This window comes from Psammomys obesus, unplaced genomic scaffold, assembly GCF_907164565.1.
Source record: "Psammomys obesus unplaced genomic scaffold, mPsaObe1.curated_primary_1811, whole genome shotgun sequence".
Lineage (NCBI taxonomy): Eukaryota > Metazoa > Chordata > Mammalia > Rodentia > Muridae > Psammomys > Psammomys obesus.
In genome coordinates, this window is record NW_026591086.1 from 58704132 (window position 1) to 58723389 (window position 19258).

General features: G+C 52.7%; 1 protein-coding gene across 1 annotated transcript in view; it reads right to left on the reverse strand.

Annotated features, from left to right (window-relative positions):
• Window positions 1-18674, reverse strand: part of Slc15a1 (solute carrier family 15 member 1) — a 37365-nt gene extending 18691 nt beyond the window's left edge. The window contains exons 1-7 of the mRNA XM_055609868.1: window positions 18619-18674; window positions 6227-6243; window positions 5786-5867; window positions 5540-5681; window positions 3751-3870; window positions 1446-1545; window positions 1160-1250 (exon numbers count right to left, since the gene is read on the reverse strand). Of these exons, the coding sequence (XP_055465843.1) occupies window positions 1160-1250; window positions 1446-1545; window positions 3751-3870; window positions 5540-5681; window positions 5786-5867; window positions 6227-6243; window positions 18619-18622 (556 nt within the window). The 5' untranslated portion in view covers window positions 18623-18674. The remainder of the gene's footprint in view (window positions 1-1159; window positions 1251-1445; window positions 1546-3750; window positions 3871-5539; window positions 5682-5785; window positions 5868-6226; window positions 6244-18618) is intronic.
• Window positions 18675-19258: the final 584 nt, after the last annotated feature.

A 19258-nucleotide genomic window follows, 5' to 3' on the forward strand; every position in this document is an offset into this window, starting at 1 on the left:
CCTTATAACTTATATTTGCAAGTTTTAGGCCCATGTTAATTAAAGCCTCTTAGTGCTTCTCCAGAGAACCAAGGAATGTAAAAGTTCCCGACATTAGCCATCTGTGAGGGCAGAGATAAGGAAGAGAACAAGGAGAGATCTCTACTAAATGGAGAAAAAATCACCGGCTGGCACCGGTGAGATGGGTTTTGTTTGGAAACTGGGCCAAATGGCCCCAATCCTTCTCCTGACCTTTGATCCAAAGCCTGTAACCCCCACTCCTCAGAACAGACATGGGATGAGTTAATCACCCCCCCACATTTAACTGTGGATGGCAGGAAATTCCAAACTGACTTGACGATCAGATATTTATGACAGGGCTGACTGGACCTAAGGGTGACCAGAACTAACCAATTATTTTAAAAGTTAAACATTTCACCCAATCCTAAATTGCCAAGAAGTCAACCCCAGGAGATTCCTGCCTTGTGTCTTTTAAAAACCTAAGGTCTTTTTCTCCCGGTGCCACTCCTTGCTGACCAGCAGGGGTGACCCCATTGTACAATGGTCAAGAAGAGTCTCTTGTGTTTTTGCATCGATGGATGATTAGTTTCCTGAGTTCCCTTCATACCTTCTTATATTTAGGCTCTTGCTGGGCCTAACAACTGGACACTTTGTCCATCAGATCCCTGCTGGAGGGGTTAGTTCCCCGAGGATGAAGTGAGAGAAGCCTTGTCACACATTCAGCTTATTCTCTATTCCCAACCCACTGAAACACCAGGAGGGAGCAAGGAGTAAAGGGCAAAGGTCAACCACCACCTCCTATGTCTTCCCAAATACTGTGTGGGTGATGTCCCTCCCCACGTAAAGTCTACTATAAAAAACCGGTGGTGTGAGAAGTGTCCAGCAGCACTCAGAATGAGGGAGTCAAGAGAGGGGGAGGGGTAAAACAAACACAAACCCGATGAGGACTATGCCTGCCTCTCGCAGGAACTCAGCGAGTAGCTCTGGCTGGCCCTGAACTCACTGAGTAGCGCAGGCTGGCTTCTAACTCACAGGAATCCACCTGCTTCTGCCCCCAGCATTACGACTGAAGGGCACCACCGTGTCTGGGAGACAGCCTTTCTATCTGACTTTCTCACAGTTCAAAAGAGAAAGCCCCGTCCTTTCCTGATGGTCTTACCTCTAAGGATGGGTGTGATGATGGTGGAGAGCAGGCTTCCCGCATTGATGGCCAAATAAAAGATGGAAAAGAACCGGTTTCTCTGTTTCTCCTGTCATGGAAGAGAGAAAGTTGGGTTAGGACAATTGGCTGGGAACCGTGGAGGACTAAGGCTCCAAGCACTTCTGTCTGAGTCTGGGTACTACCTGACAATGGAGTATCCTGGAAAAGAATGGACAGAGACGGGACTCCCCTCTCAGGGGTTGGACCGAGAGAGGGCCCCAGTCACTGACGAGCGGCATCTTACCTGTCCCTCTTCAAACTGATCTCCCCCGAAGGCAGACACACAGGGCTTGATCCCTCCTGTGCCAAGGGCTATCAGGGCCAGGCCAATCATGGACAGGGCTCTGGGGAGAGGAGGGTGAAGGCCAGCTGTCAGGTCCTCAGGAGTTTCCCTGCAGTCTCCTTACAAGGGCTGGGGCAGCAGCAAACACAGGGAGACCCAACCTCAGGAGAAGGTCAGGCACAGAACATGGGCTGAGACGTGGATGACAACTGGACATCATGGAATTGGACTCACTATTTTTGTTCAATCGTTTGTCATCTATGAAATTGAAAATAGCTTGAAATCTAAACAACTTTTTGGCAGCCTTATCATTTCTAATAAAAGAATGAGTGCGTGGACCATTAAACAAGGTGAGCATTGCTCGGTGGCAGAGTAAACACTCAGTGTGCACAGGCCCTGGCTTTAGTTCTCAGCACATACGCAGACATACGTGAACATACAAGTTCCAACTGAACAAACATAAGCCTTGTGCCATATAAGCGGACTCATAATAGTCGGTTAATGACACTGAAGACATGATTTGATTGCAAAGCAGAATATGATCTGCTTTGCATAGCGTCATGAAACCATTACACTGGATGCAAACCAAAAATCATTTAAGAGGGGAAAAGCACAGCACAGCATTTATGATTATAGAGTTTTACTACAAGTTAGGCACCATACATCTGAAGTTTTGTAAGAATTTATCCTCTATCTTCTTGGCTGCTAATATTGCTTAAACTATTTAAAAATGGAGTAGCTAAGGTCTCTCTTTGATCTCGGCTGTATTAGCTGGCCAGGAGCCCCAGGATCTGCCTGTCTCTGCTTCCCCAGGCCTGGAGTTACAGGCGCAGGCTGTCATGTGCTCTCTTTTGGGTCTCAGGGATCTGAACTTAGGCTCTCAAGCTTGCATGGCAAGTACTTTCCTACCGAGCCATCTCTTCAGCCCAGTGTCCCCTTTAAGCTTTGGAGAAGGCAGCTTATCCAATCATTTTGCTATTTTAAAGGAGAGCCTGGCCTCGGCCTGGTAGTCTGGGCTACGCACTGTGCTCATAGCTGGCCCCTCACAACCCTGCTGCTGGACTCAGGCACCAGGCAGGGAGGCCTCTCCTCTGGGTACAAATGTATTCAGCAGGAGAGTCAGAGACATGGGTGATGTAGCTGCTAGTTTCCATTTCAGCCATATTTACAGCCCATGAGATGACTTCCTCCTACATTAAGAAGCTGAAGTATAAATAGGAAAATAAATCAGTCTTTAAACTTTTAAGGAGATTCTGGAGTATCCAAAGACTTTGACTTTGTGATCTTGGGGTAAATAAGGAAAGAAAAGTTGTGGCTGAATGGTGATCTGTTTGTGCCAAGTTGACAAAGGGTCAGTTGTGCTGGATGGTTTTATCTCAACTTGACACAGCGAGAATCACTGGAGAGCAGGGAGCCACAGCTGAGAAAGTGTGTTCAGAAGATCAGGCTGAGGCAAGCCTGGAGGGCATTTTCTTAATTAGTGATTGGCGGGGGAGGGTCCAGCCTGGTTCTAGAGAAAGGCTGAGCAAGCCATGGAGAGCAAACCAGTAGGCAACACCCCTCCTTGGCCTCTGCTTCAGCTCCTGCCTCTAGGTTCCTGCTCTGTTTGAGTTCCTTCAGTGATAGACCATGATGTGGAAGTATAAGCTGAAATAAGCCCTAACTCTCCCCAAGTTGCTTTGGTCATGGTGTTTCATTGCAGCAATAGAGAGCCTGACTAAGAAAACAGGTGCACACGTGTAATCCCTCCACATGGGAGGCTTAGCTGGGAGAATTGGAAACTTGAGGCCATGTAGCAAGTTCCAGACCAGCCTGGGTACACAGTAGATGCTGCGTTAAAAAGCAGGACGCAAACCAGCAAGCTTTGTCCATAGTCCACCATGCCGGTGTGCAGAGGAGGGGAATAACCGCAGTGAGGATAGACCTGACTGTCAAGAGCTCAGAGCGATGGCCAGAACAATGTGTTAAATCGAACTACTCAAAAATGAGCTGTTGTGCTTACAGGGAGGAGGTAAAGGTCTTGGCATACTGAGGAAAGTTGGTGGTGCTGAGGGCCACGGTCTATGGGAGAACACAGGATGAGCACAAACACCTCACACACACCGGATGGCTAGTCTCACCCGAGTCAAAGTGAGCATTAGGATGGAGACAGCTGCCTTCTCTGCATTACCAAGCGGAGAGGGAAACCTTGATCTCGGGGGACATTTAAGGAACAGATGACTCATCAGAGCATCAAATAAGCAGTGCGGGCGGGCGCCTGACTCACACGTGCGCAGGAATGCTGTCAGGAGTGCCGTCGTGGTTGTGGTCCGTGAGGTCATTAATTGAGCTCACGGAGAGCACCGCTTGCCCAATGGTGTAGACGATGGATAAGGAGACAATCGTCCTGTGTGGAGAGGGGGAGAGGGTACGAGTCAACCTCGCACTGTCCGCTTCCATTGTCCCTCCCGAGGGACTACAGAGCATCACAGATCCACCCACTTTTCAAAACTAGGTAAAAGCTGGAACTCTAAGGAAGGAATAACATAAGAGCACCGATTGGGATTTTGTTTAGAGCCCAGAAGGAGTTGGGGAGCCCCACCTCTAACCCCCCTCCACCCCAACCTCTGTCACCATGGAAATTAGTGTGTATCTCAACTTGACATAGCTAGAATCACTGGAGAGTAGTGGGGACAGAAAGGTTTAAAAATCTTAGCTGCCTTGAGCGGCCGCAGGGTTAAAGCAAACACGACACTGGGAGGGAGGGAGTGGTGGGCGAGGGAATCAGGGTGAATTTGGTCAAAACACGGTATATACATCTATGATATTCTCAGACAATTAAAGGTTCTCGTCTGGAACCTGGTAGCGTGGCTGGTGAGAAGCAGGCACTGACTCAGTTTCCTGACATCCGTAAAGAGAGCCGAGTCTTCCTGCTGCCTGGGCCAGCGCTTTGGTCTAGAAGAACACTTTCCTTTTCTATAAAGTCCCCGAAACTTCTGATAATGTCCCGGGAGATGCCCTCTGGCTGGGTGCGTGGCCTCAGCGGGTCCCATCCACTCAGCCTGTGAGAGCGGCAGGCAGAGGCTTGTTCTCTGAGTCCCACCAGTGATGGGCAGGGTTTTTGCCACCATTTCTAGATGTACAGTTTGGCTGGTGTCGGGAGCCGTGACTCCAGTGGCCTGCTTTGATATTTAAATCTCGGCAGAGAGATGGCTTTTAGGAGGCCTTTACTAATGGCAGGAGAACTTGCAAGTCCATCTCCTTTTGTTTGTGACAGCAGGTAGTATAACTTGTGAGATCACACCTCTTCCTCAGACTCCTCGTGGAAATTAACCATTGTTCTGAGATGTTTCTACTCTGGCTTAGAAACTCTACAATAAAAAGACAGGCCGACAGTTACTGCAGAAGAAGGCTGACTCTTGTGTAAACAGGACACAAATAAAGCAACTAGATACAATGTTGTGCAATGGGAGGAGCCAGAGGACAGGAAAGAGGGGAGGAGCTAGAGAGCAGGAGGTGAGTGGGAGGAGAAAGCACGAGGAGAGAGCACAGGAGAGCAGAGCTGGAGGAGAGAGCTTAGAGGACGTGGAGCATGAACCAGACCTAAGATTTCACAAAAAGCAAGTATAATGTGGGAAATCTAAATATTAGGAAACAGAGGGCTGGAGGCAGAGGAGGAGGCAGAGACTTGAGACTTGCTGCTTGCATTGCTTGCTGCAGCAGCCTGCCTTTTGCTGTGGCTGTCGAGTCTGGACCTTTAAAAAAGTTTCCTGTGTGCTGTGTGTTTATTTAAATAATATTAATCCTCACTCCCGACTCAAGAACCTTTCGACTCTGCTGGCTGGCTCCGGCAGGCTGGGGCGGGGGCAGAAAAATGAAACAAACAAAACACAGCAACAACCGTGCTGGACCTCAGCCTGCATCAATTAATAGTGCTGAGGGCCAGGAATAGGGCACGATGTAGAAGCATGGCCACGATGTCCAGCTTCTGCTCCTTGGCTCCGAGCCCTGCCCCGCCCACCACTCCAATCACGAAGCTCTCAGCCTGCATCTCTGCCCCCCCCCCCGCCACTCACTTGAACTTCCCCAGCCACGAGTCTGCGATCAGGGCTCCGAGGATTGGAGTCAGGTAGCACACGGCGACGAACGTGTGGTAGATGGCGGTGGACAGGTCGTCATCCCAGCTGAGGAAGTTTCGGAAGTACAGCACCAGGATCGCTTTCCGGGGCGGGAGAGAGCAGTTAAGGACGCTGAGACCGCTCTGGGGGGGGGAGGCTGGGACCGCTCTGCTCTCCAGGAGGGCGGGGGAGGCTGGAACTTACCTCGCATCCCATAGTAGGAGAACCTCTCACAGAACTCATTGACCACGATGAAGAAGATGCTCAGTGGATAGCCAAAGCAAGCCTGACAAAGAGAGGAAGAACCCAGGCATGCTCCTGCCCCATCCACACTCGCACCAACGCGGGAGGCTGGACAACGATCCCTGAATGCCGAGTAAGTTCTTGGCTCTGTTCACGCCCAGAGTCTTGACTTTTGTGATTTTTATAGCCTTTCTAAAAGGCTATAAGTCATTCCCACAGAGAGACAGCAACGAGATAAATCAGCTAGCATGAGCAGGAACTCAACATCCTTTAGCTGAGGATAACAGAAGTCAGGTCGGCCTATGCCCTAAGCAAGGGGCAAGGGAGCACAGATGTGGCCACGGAGGAACACAACTTGTATAACTTACAGGATGAGGACACAGGAGGACAAACGCTACTCACCCATGACTTGGACATCCCTAAAAGAGAGACAGAACACCAGCGTTAAAGCCACGTCAGCACTGGAGGCCACGTTGGACCCAGCGCCCCTGTGACTCTGAGCTGTCAGCTTCAGCATCCTGTGGGGGCTGGACAGTGGGGACAATCTCCTCAGGCAATGCGGTGAGCACTCAGAAGTGAGACCCAGGGCCGAGAAAATCATGCCCAAACCATTTCCTCCTCAAACACTTCAAAGGCTGCTTCCGCACAAAACAGATTCCGGTGTGCTCTTCGCCAGGTTATCAGGGTTCTGTGAGGTTCACCTCTGAGCTCAAACGTGCTCTGAGGTGTCTAATCACTCTGTCCTATTCCTAGCCACACCTTCCTTCCTGCCCTTGTCCAGGCACACTCAGTGACACCAGTTGTGTGTTCATGGAATAGACGTTCATTCCCTCAGTTTCTTCCATGGGTGATGGCGGCCTATCACGGGACGCCTGGCCCCTTTAATGTGCCCCTTCCCAGGCCAGCTTTAGCATCGGCATTTCCTTCGCCCAAGGTGCTGTAATGGGCGTCATCCATACTCCAGCCTTCCTGTCGACTGAGTCTCTCAGATGAGAGGAGCAGGCTACCCACCTCCCCAGCCCTGTCTCTTCCACACCCCTACCATGAGCAGAGCCACTGTTAGGACAATTCAGAAGATGACCCCAGCATTGTGGATTCCACCACCTAAATCTGAGGCGCCCTTCAGCGCCACAACCTCACACCTCCGCTCTTCTGTCTCCCTTCTCTGAATTTGGGGGCCTCCTGCACCCTGTCTCTGGGCTTCACTGACCTGCCCTGCTCCCTAAACCCACTTATTGCTCCATACTTGTCACCGCTGTCAGCACTGTGCCCTTTCCGGGGGATCCACCCTCTTCCTGCTTCCCAGCCCCGTTGGTCTGGTCTGGGAGCTCTTAGCTGCTCCTGAGGCACTCCCCTGCCTCTGTGAGGGGTTAGCACTCGGGCTCAGCAGTGGCAGGGTCCGGCTTTCCTGTGCCTGACAAGGGGCTTGTGGGAACCGATTGCTGGGTCTGCCATCCCTGCTGACTTGGTAGCCCTGGCACACACACATGACTGCGTTTTCTAACCAGTCCCCAGTGGCTGCACGCTTTGAAAACCGCTGGGCTGGAGAATTAAGTAATCCTCAAACCCCAGCCTCTGGAAACCCACCCGCAGCAGGAGAAGTCTGGAGGGAGCCCTTGACACCACGCTGGCCTCTGTGTCTTGTACTAAGACTCAAGCACCTGGCCCCTAGCGGAGCTCCAAGGTGCTGCGGTCTGGCTGGGACCCGTGTAAACTGTGGTATCTGGTGGCCTGACAGATGTGAGGATCCCCACTTCTCTGGCCCAGAGAACCCGGTAGACCAGCTACCCGGAGCAGAAGCCAGGAGCCCAGCGGGTGCTGGTGTCCACCGCTGCTCCCGGCCTCCTGCTGTGGTCCCCATTCTGTCTGTCTGTGTGACCCTCAGATCCAGCCCACGATAAGCAAAACCCCAGTGCTTGACCTAAAACACGTGGCTCTCCCAAACCAGAGTCCACCTCCGCGCCCCCCCCCCCCCCGTTCCTGTCAGCTGAGCTGGGCCCTTTCCGCTCCCCCAGCTCAGCCATGGCCCCGGGGTATCACGCCAGATGCTCCTGCATTTTTGCACACTTGAGGGTGTGTTTGATATTATTTGCGTCCTAGTTCTGAGCAGGGGAACAATGCCACTCTTCTCCCCAGGACGCCGGGGCTCAGCTCTTCCTGCCGTTGAAGCTGGGGCCAGGGCTTCCACACCACAGCCAGCCTGGGTTTTCCCCACAGTTAGTAGTTCTTTGATGGAAGGGGTTGCTTCAGAGTGCAGCGCATAAAGCCAGAGCCACGGGGTCAGGCCGGGGCCTGACTCAGTTCTGCCGGCTGCCACCTGGGCACGTCTAGATAGGCAGCTGGGGAAATGAAGATAGGCGCGTCTGCCTCGGGGGGCTGCTTTAAGAGCCCATGAGGCTCAGCAAGGCGGCTGGGGTGGGGGGCACGCATGGTGCCAAGGCTGAAGGCGCCGGCCACTCTCAGGATCACACGTTAGGAGCTCTCCCCTGACTGAACCAGACACGCGCATGCTGTGAGTGCACACAGTGTGAAAACAGGAGCGTATGTGAAGGCTGCTCTCCCCTGCTCCACGCACTAGTGAACTGGGACACTGCCTAGTCTAGAACCCTCAGCCTTGAATGCCACCCCCTAGGCGCTGCTAAATGTCACTGAATGGGTCTCCAAAGACCCGGCTGTCTCAGTGTTCAAGCACAACGTTTAGATCCTGCCCTACTCTGTGTGTGTGTGTGTGTGTGTGTGTGTGTGTGTGTGTCTGTGTGAATGTTAACTCCTGCCTTGCTTGGGAGCACACCTCTGGAATCACCTCTGGCAGAGCGCCAGGTCACCCCTCTCTGCTTCCTGACTGCGGCCTCCCTGAACGATGGACACACCCTCCTGCCTCAGGTTGCTCTTGTCAGGTGTTTTGTCAGGCAGTGAGACAGGCAACTACCCCCATCGCCCTCCCCCACTTCTCCTCAGCCTTCTCCTGCTCCTTAAAGGGCCTCCAGGACCTGCTGCCCTGGGCGGAGCCCTGGGCGGGTCAGAGGGAGGGGAAGCTTTCTGCAGCCATCCTGGTGGGCCACCCTGTTCACTGTAGCCCGCCTCGCTTCTCTGAGGTCAGCTCTGCCCGCCACGCTCTCCTTTCCAGCTCTGCTGCCTTCCTCTCCCTCATTCTTGATGTTCAAGGGTCCCCCAGGGACATCTGCTCCTCCACCCTGGCCTAGTCCTGGCACAGAACCTCGGCTACCACCTTATTCCTGATGGATCTGGGACTACACTACACTAGCTACAGGACTGTACTTCGATCGTTCATTAGCACACAAGGAGAAGGACAGGGCGGCCAACCAGGCTGAGGAGCCCTGATCCACTGCAGAGCGGCTCGCATTCCTGAAGACGCAGCACAATGCCCTCTGCTCAGACTTCAGAGAACGTGCTCTCCCCACGGCCTCCTGAGGGCAAGCTGAGGAGTGAGGCTCACAGGAAGGCCCAGGATGGTCTCTTGAGCAAGGGCTGCAAGCCTGGGGTCCATAGAGCCAGCTGAGTCTCAGCGGTGCCTTCTCCAGGCCCTCAGGGGCTCTGCCCCACAGAGAAGGGCCCTTTCTCCTTAGGGCAGTGACTAGGTATTTCTGCTAAATACTATCTAGCGCCAGTTTACATCAAATGTATACATGGTTATGGAAACGTTTATAGGGACAAGGCCTAGAATTTCATCACGAGAAAGACGCATCCAACCTCACTCTAGCAAAAGCCTGAGATGCAGGACCCAGACATCCCACGGGAAGCATTTTGTGTTTTGAAAGGTGTCTGTCTCGAGAACTGCCCTTATTCTTCTGGGGCAGAGGCCACTCAGCGCCTTCTGTAGAATCCCGAGCTCTCAGCTGGCCGAACACCACGGCCAGCATTTCTTATCTGAATGCACCTGTGTCAAAAAGACTGCTGTCATAGAAAAGGCCAAGTGCAGAAGCTGGGCCACAGAGACTTGATCTAAACTCAGATTTCCACTGTGGCAAGACTCAACTCACGCTGGCCCATCGTGTGGCCGGCTTCCTGGCTGCCACCCTCACGCAGCATGCTGGAGTGACCTCCTGCTTCCAGAAAAGCTCCTAGGTCACCGGAGAGTCAGAATAACCAGGGCCACATCTAGACCTCAGACCCCCTTATCTAGAGAGCTCAGTGGTGCCGGTGCGCCTAATCACTGACTAAACATTGGCGTTTGCTGTTCTTATATCTAATGATTTTGACTTTCTGCTGCTGAAACGTTTAGACAAAATTTAACAACTGCAAGTATATTTTACACGTCTCTCATTCCTAACTTTGGAATGCACTGAAGGGACAGAGAAAGCCAGGAAAAATGAGACTCCAGTGAGACCCATGATGAAAAGTTCTCCTTTCACGTGGACCGTTCCTGAGATTCAGGCAGAGCATATTTTGACCCATGGAGGGCTGGAATCTCTAAGCAATGCTTTTTACCTAAAACCAACACAGTGAGAGCTGCTTAGAGAGGGTGCGATCTGAGAAACATTTCATCTGAAGGCAAAGATGATTATGGTGTTTCCAGCCTTGTTCAGACATCATGAAGTGCATTTTCACAAAGCTGGGGGCTGAGCCCACCCCAGACCACAGCACACTGTAACCTGACGGCGTACATCACCCACAGTCAGAACACAGTCACGCGGCGCACAGCGGAGACCTCAGCAGCTCGCAAGCCCTGGCACGCACCTCAGGAAGTAGGGTTTGAGATACCAGAAGGAACACAGGATTTTGCTGAGGTCTGAGAAGGGAACTCCTCCTTCCAGGTGGAGAGAAAACTATTTCCTACCACTTCTGAAAATGCTTGCGCCCTAGACTCTGGGTAAGTTGCTGGGTATATTTCATGAAGAAAGGGGGCTTTGCTAATGTTGTTACAGCTCTTTTCTTTCTTTCTTTTTTTCTGTTTATTTTTTTCGAGTCAGGGTTTCTCTGTGTAGCCCTGGCTGTCCTCGACTCCCTTTGTAGACCAGGCTGGCCTGGAACTCACAGAGATCCCCTGCCTCTGCCTCCCGAGTGCTGGGGTCACAGGTGTGCATCACCGCACCTGGAGCCATTACAGATCTATGGACTTTATTCCGATGGATGATCATAAACACCACACAAAGAGGAGTCGGCTTGGTGATGGCAGCAACGGTTATCCTGTCTAGACCATTCTTTGCAAAAGCAAGTAAAGCTAGGCACCGAGGTCCTAGCACCTGGGAGGCAGAGGCAGGCAGATATCCATGAGTTCAAGGCCAGCCTGGTCTGCAGGGTGAGCTCTAGGACAACTGGGGGCCTGGACTTCTCTACATCTGAACGTCGGGACGTACATTCGTGCCCATAAGGGCTGAAGGCTGTTTGCTGTGTACCATTTGAAACTTGACTTTGCAGCATTCTCCTACCCCTTAAAAGGGTTTCCAAAGGATCAGGGAGATGGCTCTGTCAGTAAATGCGGACTGACATGCTCACATCTGCTGTGGAAACATGAGGACCCGAGTGCAGAGCCTCAGTATTCATAGAAAACACCAGGCATGGAAAAGAGCCCCCAAATCCAGCACTGGGGGCAGGGACAGGGACCTCGGAAGCTCACCGGCCAGCCAGCCTAGATGAGCTGGTAAGACAGAAAAACTGTCTGAAAAATAAGATGGGGAGAGTTGAGGAAGACACTTGACACTGTCAGGCATGGCAGCCTGTAATCCCAGCACTTGGGAGACAAAGGCAGGTGGATCTCAGCGAGTTTGGGGCCAGCCTGGTCTACACAGTGAGTTCTAGGATAGGCAGGGCTACACAGTAAGACCTTGTCTCAAACAAACAAACCTAAAAAGTAAAACCAGAAAAGCACTTGACATCAGCCTCTGACCTCTACACACCTGTGTTCCTGTGTGCACAGTCATGTCTTATAACCTGACATGATTCTCTGAGTGTAAGTCCTGCTGTGACTCGGACGCTTGGTGGGCCACAGGATCCAGCTATCTCTTGACAAGCTCAGAGATCATTCAGTCCCAAATTGCTCCATGGTGGGGAGAGGTCAGCAGGCCAGAGAGTCCCTCATAGTTACGATGTAGTGAATCAGAAGACCCAGGAAGTTGTAGCCTTAAATTCTGCCCAGATATGGACAGGGACGGTGTCACTGATGGTTGTAAAATCAGGTGCATCAGGTAAACATGGCGGTTTGAGTGAGGATGACCTGATAGGTTTGAATGCTTGGGCCCAGGTAGTGGAACTGCTTGGGCCCAGGTAGTGGCTTTGTTGGAGGAGGTATGTCACTAGGGGTCTGAGACTTTAAAAGCCCAAACCGTTCCTAGTTAGTATTCCTGCTCTCTCTCTGTCTCTGTCTTTCCTTCTCTCCCTCTGTACCTCTCCCCCTCCCTCTCTCCCTCCTACTTTCCTCATGCTTGTGAATCAAGATAGAAGCTCTCATGCACCACGCCAGACCCATGCCTGCTGCTGCCATTTTCCCTTCTGCCTCTGAAGCTGTGAGTCCCAGTTAAGCAGTTTCTCTTAGAAGCTGCCTTAGTCATGGAGTTTGTCGCAGCGATAGAACAGTAAGTGATATAACCCTTGCTCCCCAAGTTGGTTTCTGTATCTACACGTGGGTATTTTTATTGCAGAAGAACATGCTTAGGTCAGGACTTGGACTAAGGCTTGTTTTCAATGCATGTAGCTGAGAGGGGGGAGATGATGACTGTGTTCCTTGGCTAAAGAAGAGGCTCTTCCTCAGCAGAGGCCTCTGGAGGGAGACGGAGAGGAGACGCGATGGGAAGTTGCTGTGGGCCTCCTGGGCACCCCTTCCCTGCCCGCTCAAGCAGGAGACGCCAACAGGGGACAGAGCCTGCGAGCAGGGCTGTGTGCTGAGCAGGCTGTGTTGATACACAGTGTGCTCGCGTGTGTTTTCACAGGCCGGAACAGTCTAAACCACCTCTGTGATGCTAAGTCAAGATACTAAACCACCTCTGTGATACTAAATCAGCCTTTGGTCTTTTGAGGAGTTTGTTTTAAAGACGACTGAGACTACAACTTTCCTATACAAAGGTTTTCTTTTTTTTAAGATGATAAATTAGAAAATAAAAACCTGCTTTACCATTGCAAAATTAATCTGAAAGACTCGAGACAGAGTGAAAATTTTCCTTATTGAATTTAGATTGCACACACCTCATTGCTAATATAAAAAGATAAAAAAAATTCTAGAAGTAAATGTTGGTAAGATGTGTACGTTTTAAATTTTGTTAGATATTATTTAATAATGCTCTATGTGTTTTAGCTAACTTCCCCCTGCCAAGTCTTATGACATGGGGGTGAACAAGCATGGAAGAACCAGCCACGTTGAAGACATGAAGGGTACGTGAAGAGTAGGCACGAAGGCTGCCTGCAGACTTTGCCACGCCGCCAGCCAGCCCTACACAGCACCAAGAGTGCGGCTCTAGTGTTAGAACAGCGAGATAGGCTGCCCGCAATAGCTGTGCCAGCTCAAGAGTTTCTGATTTCACCTGATATATTTCTGAGTTTTGAGAGAGGGTCTCACCCTGGCTCACCTCACCTCAGCCCTGGCTGTCCTGGAACTCACTATGTAGATCAGGCTGGTCTTGAACTCACAGCTCTGCATGCCTTTACCTCCGAGTGCCGGGATTACAGGTGTGCACCACCACATCCAGCACAACCTCACCTGAGGTCACCTGTATCACAGGGGTAGTCTTTCCCAAGCCCTTTGTGTTAGCGTAGGAGTTGTTTAGGATTGGCTGGCTCTGTGGCAAAAAGCTCATCTCTGTTGCTGAGGGGGTCACTGAGGTGTCAGCTGGGCTGCTGCTGACCCCAAAGGACGCTGCGAATTACAGCTCAATTCCATGTGTTTGTGCTGTAACACACTTTCTTAGGATTGTGTGGGCGGCTAGATGGCGCTTTCCAGAATCTCCCAGTAGCCTGGGTCCTCACACCTAGGGCCAGAGCCCCTGGAGACCTCAGACAGAGCCTGTGTCCTCACACCTGGACTTTGACCCCCACAGCTCCCGTTCTGTAAGGAACACACTCCTGTTGTTTTAGAACACGGTGCTGCTTTCGTCACAGGAGTCACAGAAAAGGCGCAGCGTGGGATGGGTCCTCTTATCTAAAAATACTCCATCCTTTCTCATCCTGAAACTGATCCTTGAACCAAAAGCTCCTGGTGAGTGGAATGCTCTTGGCCACATTTATACACATCTGCTGGACCGAAGCCCAAAGCCTGCCCTGCAGTGAGAGCTCCTGCCCTCTGGTGGGCGAGCCACAGGCAGGCTGTGGGGAGAGCTCCCCCCTCCTGCAGTCCCTCTTCCCTCTCAGCACTGTGCTTTCTTTTCTTCTTCTGTTTTAAAAAAGATTGATTTCATTTTCATGTGTGTGTAAACCGTGTGAGCGCAGGTGTCCATAGATACTAGAAGATGGTGAAATTACAGATGGTTGTAAAACACCTAGTGTGGGTGCTGGGAACAAAACTTGGGTTCTCTGGAAGAGCAGCAAGTGCTCTTTACTGCTAGGGCGTCTCTGCAGTCAGCAATAGCATTTCTGACTAGTGAGATATGCTTTCGCTCTGTCATAGCAGCTGTGCCTGTAAACCAAGGGACATAGTTACAAAACAGAGATTCACTGGTTCCTCGTGTTGCAACCTCAGCATTGCGTGATTCTCTGAGTCAGTCATTGTCACTGGCTCCTGATAACATGGCCCTGTTCTTCTCTGTCACCGGGGAAGAATGTGCAGATGGCCCTCAGGACTCGCCCTTGTTTTTATTTCCTTATCAGCTCACCTGAGACACCTACCCACTTTCCCTCCTGCAAGGCACAGAATCCACTTGTCCTTGTGCCCTGGAGACAGCAGGGCTGAGAAGTCCCAGACTCCACTCAAGGTTCCACGGCATGTGGCCATTCTGTCCCAAGGGCTCTCCCTGGAGAGCAGAATGGCAGCATGCCCTTCTGCTGGTACAGTTCCCTGGAAGCTGCAGTAGCCAAACGCACCATCCTGTTTTCGGCTCTGCATGAGATTTCGAGGGCAGAAGGAAAGTTAGACAAAAGAAAATCTGAGAAAATGAGAAGAGATTTTCTTGCACCAGGAGGCTTGGGGGACAGCAAAGCCAAGATTTAGCAAGACAACGTGACTCTTCATCTTCCCTGCCTGCTCAGTGTGGTCTCATTTCTCTCAGCAGCAACCAAGAGGAGGAAAATGATTCTAAGAATCTTGGTTCCTGCCCTGAGGACATGCTTTTTCTTCCAGAAGGGATTGTACTGTGGCCTTCCATGGGACGTGAACATCTGTATAAGCCAGGGTCTTTAGGTCCACTCTGCTAGCCCAGACAACTGTCACTTCATCTGGATTCGCCCTGCTGCTACAGACATTTTCAAACTGCCAAAAATCTACCCATCACAGTGGACTCATATGTACTGAGGGGCAGGCTGGACTATGATCGCCAGTCACCACAGTCTAATGTCTAAACACAATAGCAGCATTTAGACACAGTGAGTGTCAAGGAGAAGAGAGTGCTGTCCATGACAAATGTCTGGAGTCACCATCAGCCGTCATTCTCTGAGTATGGTCCTGGGACCAGCATCAAGGGCATCCTGAGAACACCTGTACATGCCCACCCGTGGCTCACACCCCAGTCCCCTGGAGCCAGCCGTAGGGCTGGTGCTCCTCCAGGTGAGCTCCCGTGTGCTAACCACAGAGGCCAATGGATGGGGCCCAGTTGGGAGAGCGCTTGCTCAGCATGGACTAAGTCTTGCATTCGCTCTTGCACGTACAATGGGTGATGTACACCTGTGACCCCGCCTTCGAGGAGTGGAAGCAGGAGGCTTCACATAGCAGGGGATGGAGACAGATGCAGAGACCCACAGCCAAACATGAGGCAGAGCTCGGGGGTCTTGTGGAAGAATGGGGAAAGGATAGAGGGACCTGGGGAGGGCAAGAACTTCACAAGAAGACCAGCAGAGTCAACCATGGTCACAGAGACTGAAGCACCAACCACAGAGCAAGCATGGGCTGGACCAAGGTCCTCTACACACACACAGCTGATGGGCAGCTTGGTCTTCATGTGGGTCTCCTAGCAAGTGGAGCAGGGGCTGTCTCTGCCATGAACATTGTAGCCTGCTTTTGGATCACGTTCCCCTACCTGGGCTGCCTTGTCGGGCCTCAATGGAAGAGGATGAGCTTAGTCCTGATGTGACTTGATATGGTGGAGTGGATTGAGGGAGGGTTCCCCTTATCTGAGGAGAAGGGAAGGTGGGACCAAGAGGAGAGGAAGGAGGGGGCCGTAATGGGGATTAAAAGTGAATAAATAAATAAGGAGTTCTAGATCAGTTTCAGACACAAAGTATTTGAACTGAGACCCTGTCTCAAAAAAAGGAGGAGGGGATAAAATTAGAAATTGTCAGCGAGAGTTCAGTCACAGTGGCTAGGTCTCTGTCCTGTGCTGCAGCCTTGCAGCCGGCTGCTCATGCCTGCCTAGAGCAGGGTACCAGCTTCCCTGTCACCTCTGCCCAGCATGTTGGTTAAGCCAAGTGCTTCAGGGTGGGAGAGAACGAGGAAGGACTTTCAAATGGCCAGGTAGGAGAGCTGCAAGCCGGCTCATCCTTTTACAAGGAGAGGCTGGCTTGAAAAAGTCCTAAGACGCACAAACAAGGCTGAGCCCTGAGGAAGGCGTGTGGTGGAGCGGACTTCTCAGACAACCAGGAAGCTTCCTTCTAGGGACAGGAACGTGCATCTAGGGTGAGTGAACAGGAGACTGGGGTGGGTTTTACATCACCATCACACCCAGCACAGCCCTTTGCTAAGCTGTGGGAGGGAGTGATGACTGGAAGTCTCCACGTCCCAAAGGGGCCGAGGCTGCCCTCGTGTCCTGAGGCTTCTCCCCAGCCGGAAGTTTGTGTTGTTCAGAGAGCCCTCTCCCCACCTGACACCTGACAGGCAGCCCAGGTAGAGGATTGTGTGCAAACAGCCGGCCTCTCACACGCCCCCTTCAGCCAGCAGACAGAGCTGCTTCCAGCTCAGGAGCTAAGACTCAGATGTTGTTTTTAAATGATTAAAAAAAGTGGAGGTTGTTTTGTGAGTACAGGCAAACATATCTAAATGTCAGGTGTGTTGGCTCCAGCACTTGAGAGGCTGAAGCAGGAGGATTGCTATGTGTTTGGGGCTAGTCTGGGCTTTGTTGTTGAGGTCCAGGCCATCCTGAGCCACAGAATATGAGTGTCTCAAAAACCACAATGGTGGAAGAGATGTGCGCGCACACATGTACTGGATGAACAATAGAATCCAACAAGAAAATGAAAAGGGGCGTTTTAAAAAGCTAACTAAAATGAAAAGAACACCACACAGAACGTGGGGCCAACCCTTGGAGCTGGTTTCATCGGGACGGCTCCACCCACATGTTTACAGTGTGTCTGGGTCTGTTTCCACAGGACAGAGCCAGGTGTCACCACTACTGGCCTCTGGAAGAGACTGCTCATGTCTGCTTAGAAACGAGTTCGAGGCCTAAGATGTCATCCAGCTCCAGAGGCAGGCTCAGCACATCCCAGACAGCTGCGCAGCCTCTCAGTCCTACTCAGCCACCATGGCCAAAGTTTACAGGGGTGGTGAGCACTGGTGTGAGCCACACAGGAGGAAGCCGGCAGCTCAGGGCACCGGTTTCTCTAAGAACTGCTTCCTGCCCTTTTGTTTCTCTAACCAAGCCTTCCTACTGTCAAGGTCGACCACACAGCACCTGAAACAATTTTGACACAATCTGTCACGATTATTTTCAAGAGGGCAAGGCACTGTAACCTCTTTGTACTTTGACCCAATTTTCAATTATTATTCCATCTCGTGCTCTTGATATTGAAAAGCTGAGAACCACAAATCAAACCCTGGCTGAATACAGATCCCTGGTTGAATTGCCACAGCTGCAAACTCCAGCCGAGGACCAGTTGGTTAATAGCACGCACTCTGCTTCCAAGTTCTTTCCAGGCCTCTGAGACTTCCTACCGGCGCTGTCCACCTCGCCCCTATGGCAGCGGGCGCCTGGCGTCACAGCCCAAGACAAGCCCCTGCAAGCGGCTCGGCTCCCAGCAAGGTTTCAAGCGCGGCAGCCGGGAGCGGACCCCGACCGCCCCTCACAAGCTGGGGAGCACTCTGGTGCCCTCCGTCTCAAATGACATGAAAGGCGCCCCACCCCTCGCTGCGCCCTGCAACTCCCCTGTGGTCCAGCGTGCAGGAAGACCGTGATGGAGCCGCTGCCGCGGCAGCCTGAGGGGCAGAGGCTGGCCGGAGCGGGGCTGGGGAGGAGCCGGCTTCCTGCCCCGCTTCAGGGGACCCACGGCCTGGCCTGTGGCTCTAAGTCACCGAGAGCCGCCTCCTGTGAAGCCGCCCCGACTCCGGCTGCGGGGTTTGGTGCCTTTGAAATGTGGGGACCTTGGCAGAGCCTGGAGGGGCCACGGAGGCGACTTGCCTCACCCTGGGGCCAGGCTTCCCAGCAGAATTCCAGGGTCACCCTCTCAGCTGGAGGTGAGCGCCGAGCAAAGGTCCCCAGGGCGCCCCGAGGCCCCCAGCACCGCCCACTCCTGCCATCGCGCGGGGCTCAGCCCAACTCCAAAGCCCCGGCCACTTGGCACGAGCAGACCCGAGCTCTGAGGAGAAGGCAGGGCTGCTGCGCCCACCGCCCCAACCGGCGTCTGGCCACCGAGGACCTGCGCCAGGTTTCCAGGGTCCAGTGTGCCCCCGGCGCCAGCGCAGCCAGTCCCCTGCCCCACGACAGCAGCGACCCTGACCCCCGACCCTGACCCCGCTGCCCCGGGACCCCGCTGCCCCGGGCACGTACCCATTGCGGCGGCTGCAGGGCTCCCGACGGCGACTGGCCAGCAGGGGCTCAGCCTCTCCGACTTTGTTCCCGGCCCTGCCCAGCGGGCTACCTGTGGTAGGAGAGCGAGGCGGGGCCGCGGGCTCCACCCTCGGCGGAGACGGCCTTAAACCCCTGCTGCGGGACACCGTGCCTGCTCCCAGGGACAGGACGCTGAGCGCTCCCTTTGCGAGGGTTCAAATGCGTGCCAGGCACCGTCCGGGGACTTCTGAGTCAAGCAGAGCAGGGCTGGGGTTGCAGACAGTCTGAAGTGCTGGTCCTGGGGCCCCACTGCACACGGCAGCTCAGAGGACGGATCTACCTGTGTGGGAAGGCAGAAGTGGCTGAAACACTCCGTGAGCGTCTGTGTCCTTGAACTTGCTGTACAGCCAGAAGGACCTGGAGTACTGGTCCTCCTACATCCGTCCTCCCCAAAAAGTACAAAAGAGTGGTACGCGGCCTGGCCATTTGTCTGCTTCTGGTCAGCCTGGAGGAAGTTTCGGCCCTGGAAGCTCACAGAGGAGCACTGAGACGGGAATGAGAGAGTTCCGACTACTTGTTGTCCGTCTTTTATTCACTTACTTATTGCGAGGGTCCCAGCCAGTCCCGCTCACTCACCGTG